The sequence below is a fragment of the Montipora capricornis genome, chromosome 8 (genome assembly GCF_036669925.1).
Source record: "Montipora capricornis isolate CH-2021 chromosome 8, ASM3666992v2, whole genome shotgun sequence".
Lineage (NCBI taxonomy): Eukaryota > Metazoa > Cnidaria > Anthozoa > Scleractinia > Acroporidae > Montipora > Montipora capricornis.
Window position 1 is genome coordinate 4,685,014 of NC_090890.1, and position 5,000 is coordinate 4,690,013.

Below are 5,000 nucleotides of genomic sequence, written 5' to 3' on the forward strand. Positions count from 1 at the left end.
TTTGTACGTGGAAGGCTGTTCGCGATCGTAACTGTTTTTATCAAGCCTTCAAGGAATTAACAATAATTATGCAAATAAAACTTTTCCCTGTAGTTTGTCAACCACAATTTTTTTTATTCCCCTGGGTCTCCCGACAGGACTGTTTTCTCTAAGATGCTAATAATTAAATTTCACTGGCTCCAGTAATTCCAGCCACAAAATATTTGAAGCACAATATCCTACAAAAACAAAGTTTATTTGTATATTTGCATGTTAATTCCTTAGAAGCTTGAGGCAATCCACTCAAGTCGGGAGACCCTGGCATGGGAATAAAGAAATTTGCAGTTGAAAAACTATGTGGAAAAGTTTTATTTGCATAATTAATGTTAATTCCTTGAAGGCTTGATGAATACAGTTACAATCGCGAACAGCCTACTATGTACAAAGTCCTATTAACTAAAAAAAGGGGCATGCATACGGAAAAGTTTGTTCACTACAGCTTTCATTCTTTCAACACTTTCCGGCTTCGCGAATGTGTTTTTGAAGTTTTTCGACACGAAGGAGGCGTGACTGTGATTGGACGACACGACTGAGACAATGCAGTCATGCCGTGAGACCCAGGGGAATAAAGAAATTTCTGGTTGACAAACTACAGTCTGCCACCTTGGTAAGGATCAGTTTGTTTTTAACGATTGAAGCGGTAGCCACTTTGGTGATAATTAAGCACCGCCTTCAAACGCTGTTTTGTTGCAATATTCTCCACCTGCTTGCAGAACTGCTGTTGCATTGGGGTTGGGACGAAAGTTTAATCTTTCTCAATTGATTCTGATGTGGAATTGTGACTGTGGGAACATTTTCTCCAGGAATATTTGACTCAAATTGGTGGCTACTGAGAATTTAGCTGTCTCCAATTTGGGAATTTATTATAACCATTTACAACCCAGAAATTGATAAATGGCTCAAATCGCGTCAGATCGGGAAAATAACCATACAGGAAGGAAGCTCTCCACAATGGCAATAAGGTTAGGCTTTTTAATTGAGATTTTTTTCATGCTTTATATCGGGATTCCCATACAAATGCTTATATTTTTGTCGGCCATGCTCACATTGAGCTTGGGCCGCCTGTGTGGTAACTAAAATAATTACATCAAATTTCTTTCAGCAGACAAACACTTGTCCATGAAGACAAATCCTCAGAGGCACCGTCGTCCTGCCGCAGAGCACGACTTCTCGCGAACAACAAACAAAAAATGTTTTTCTTGTGATTACCATGTCAGTCAATTCAGAGAATCTTGAATTTCTTTTCGCTTCACATTCACTTTTCGAGTGACCTTCGTATTACTCCGTCACGGCCAATCATGAATCCAGGTTTGAAGTAACTTTTCCGTTTTTTGGGACAGAGACTTAATATACCCAATGAAGTCAAATGAAGCACAAGTTGTTTTGGAGCCACCATCAAAGCGGAAATCCAGGGGCACCCAACGACCAATTTGTCGTAAAGTGTACTATTATACCCCAGTTAATGAAAATAAATGTTATTAAGGCATTTTCAGGTGTTTTTCAGTGTTGCTGGGAAAGCATTATCTGTTCCTTTTTCCCAGCAAGACACACAAGAAATGTCCCAGCCAGCTAGATAAGTCTTCAGAGTTACTACAGCCAGCTCGGGTTGAAATGCTAGAAAAAGTCAGTAATTCCCAGCCAAAACCTCTATCAATAATAAATTTCCCAGCCAGCTCATCGGAACACCTGTATTTTTGCCAGCCAGCAAGATTCCTCTGGGGAACAGATAAAGTGAGGAACAGATTCGTTGGGTGCCCCTGGAAATCAGTAGTAATTTTCGCCGAAAACCTTTGTGCTGGTAACGACAGTTTTTAATTAGTTTGGTGACTTTTCGGCGAGAAAGAAGAGTTACTCTTTGAGCATCGTTAGTTACGTTTATATACATTTACGTTCAAGCCATAGAAATGATTCATGGCGGCCGTTTTTATTCTCCAAGTTTAGCGGGAAATTATGATAATTATTAGTACGCCGTAAGATCATTCAGTGACAGGTCCTATGTTTACTTTGCGTTATATCTCTACAGATGCGACCCTAAAACGCAACGTTTTAATTGTCTCGGACAAGTGTTCGGAGACAAACATTTGGCAACATCTTGGCATGGGACATGCACGAATTTGTCTCAAGTACGACCCTATTAAGTAAAATACAACATGCCAGAAATATGCTGATTAAGAGGCTGGCTGACATAGGCCTTATCACGGTTTTGACCGCCATTTTGACGGGTAGTCAAAGCGTAAAGAATTTGAAGTGTTTATATGGGGATCCGATGTCAAATAATTTTCGTTAAACGCTACAATAGTTCTGAAACATTTATGAACTGAGAACTGAAGGTACAGGGCAAAAGATTATACAGACCAAAATTTTACTAACCTTTTACAAAAGTTGCCCGGCAGCGTTTTCAATTTTTCCATATATTTGTCTGTAATTTTTTCCCGCGAATTTTCAGTAATAATTACAGACAAATGTATGGAAAAATCGAAAACGCTACCACGCAGCTTTTAACGAAGGCTAGTCCCTAAAAATTGGTCTGTATAATACCTTCAGTTTGCGATTCATATTTTTTTTAAAACTAGCGTTCAACGAAAATTATTTTACAAATTCTTTACGCTTTGCCTACCCGTCAAAATGGTGGTCAAAACCGTGATAAGTCCTATTTAGCTCCCAAAAACAGACGCTATTGAATACAACCGACTTACGTGAACTGGATAGCGATACCAGAATCTGCTCACTGATAGACTTGTTATCTTCACTGGAATCTCCAAATTTCCTTAAGTTTTCAAACAGATCCTTCAGCGTCGACTTCAGGTTATTTATCCTGATAAACTCCAGTAGCCTCGCAGCGTGTTGCTCATCTACCTTGCAACCTTTTCTCAGGAACAAGGATAGAACATCCGGTCCGCTTTCCATTCGGTAACTGTACGAAGGCAGGTGAGAAGCTCTTTTTACATTGTTCGATGACTTTGAAGGGTTTATCTTCACTTCAACCATACACCAAGGATACGAAAACATGGGATCAAATTTGCCATGCACCTCCGTCTTTTCTCTCTCAATAAAAAGGCCATTGTTGACTTCCACTTCTCTCATCGTTTGAACAACTTGGCGCAGTTGACGCGACGGCGTTTTCAGGAAGTCGAAATCAGCGCCTTCGCGGTCGTCCTCGCTATCACTTTCAAGATCAGAGTCTTCTTCACCGTTTTCTTCATCTTCCTCCGCGATCACCGTGTAACCAGTGAAAAAAGACATTGAGAAAATTGCTTCAAAATATACACGACGAGCGAATAAAATCTGGCCTGCGCGCAGCCGCCCTTGTAGAACCAGACATATGCAAATCCTATGTTAGGTGTATTTTATTACTATGTTGGACTATGTTAAAGCTATTTATCGCTCCAGACACCCTATGTGATAACTATGTAACATGCTACATTACATAGTTCAGGATATGTAAAGCATATGTCAAGACTACACAAAAACTATTTCAAAATCACATAGTTCTAAAATAGCTATATACACACTATGTACGACCTCCTCATAGTTTTAAAATAGCTATTTATTGACTATGTTATGAGGAGGCCACCACGAACGTTTCACACACATAGCAAATACACAATAACTTTTTACTCTGTGACTGTGAAGCATAGCTTTAACATAGCGCTACAAAGATGAAATGTTTATACCTAGCTTTTACATACTGCTATATATTTCCTATGTCACAGATGCAGCAAGTAAGGGCTCCATATGTATTTTCTATGAGTCGCTATAAAATATAGCCTTTAACCCAATGATTCGTTCGCGTGCGCTGTTTTGTTGGGCAAGATAACTTGGGAAATTTTCGAGGTTTTGCATTGGAAAGCGAGCGTTAAAAACAAACCTTATGCGCAGTAAATGTACACAAGATACTGAGTTCTAGAATTAAGTTCACCTTGAAGAAGAAACAGTGAACTTCCAGATGATGTAAAAATATTGCTAAAAAGTGATTCAAAACACGTCCTAAGGCTCAACTGAAAATGTAAAGGTAGAATTTTTCGAAGCAGCGCGCGTTAAGCAATCAAGAAAGTTTTTGATCGCTAACTAAACAAAGCGCTTGAAAAATATTTATTATAACTCAAAATATGCCTTATGCAATTTACAGTTAAGTCTAACCACTCAATGGATAAAAATTGTTTGAAATTTATTCCAATCGCTTTGTTTTCTTGCAGGTATAAGTGCAAAAAAAAGGGAAAAAACGCCACTGCCGAACAAAATTTCACCACGTGTTTTCTGCTTGTCAAAATACACAAAACCGCAAGATTAATTTAGTTAATTGATCACTATCATGTTTCATGAGAGAACAAACAAGGTCAAATTGTGTACAAAAATGCTCTTTCGAAAACTTTGACTGAAAGATAACTTACACAACACAAGAAAAACAACAGAGAAAATCGCTGGAAGTTTTCTCGCATTTGCAGAATATAAACGCACGATCGGATTGATTTATTTGTTGAAGATACCGATCTTCCGAGGTATACCGAAGGCGAAAATTCCTTCGATTACAAATTTGTTTTAGGAAAAAAAAGACTTGTTATTTGCAAAAAATCCATCGGTTGATCAATATAAAGCTAAATTCGGGAGCTAATCAATGCCCATTATGACGTTAATTGCTACGAAGGCCTTTAATTCTGCGCGGCTTACTGCATGAAAAAAGGGCAATGCGCTCGGGGATTTTAAGAGTTTTTGACAGGCATACCTACTCGTTTCGTTTACCATTAATTCCCATAGATCATCTCCTATGAAAACTAAGAAAAATATTTAATTCATTACGATTATCTAAAACGAAATAAAGAGCAGTAGCTGCCACGAAATCTGGAATTTGAATATTATCGACCTGATCATTCCAGCGAGCTTCATGTTTATCATCGGTCGCTTGGTTTTCACCGTCTTCTTCGTCACTTTTAAAGTCATCTAAATCAAAATTGTTGTCTCTA

The 5,000-nt window shown here is 38.4% G+C and overlaps 1 protein-coding gene across 1 annotated transcript in view; it reads right to left on the minus strand.

The window, feature by feature from the left end:
- The window catches only part of LOC138059374 (DNA helicase B-like), a 31,569-nt gene that overhangs the window by 26,438 nt on the left and 131 nt on the right, over positions 1–5,000 (minus strand). Inside the window, exon 1 of the mRNA XM_068904967.1 lies at positions 2,736–5,000. This exon is cut by the window's right edge and continues 131 nt beyond it. Coding sequence (XP_068761068.1) covers positions 2,736–3,282 — 547 coding nt within the window. The 5' untranslated portion in view covers positions 3,283–5,000. The remainder of the gene's footprint in view (positions 1–2,735) is intronic.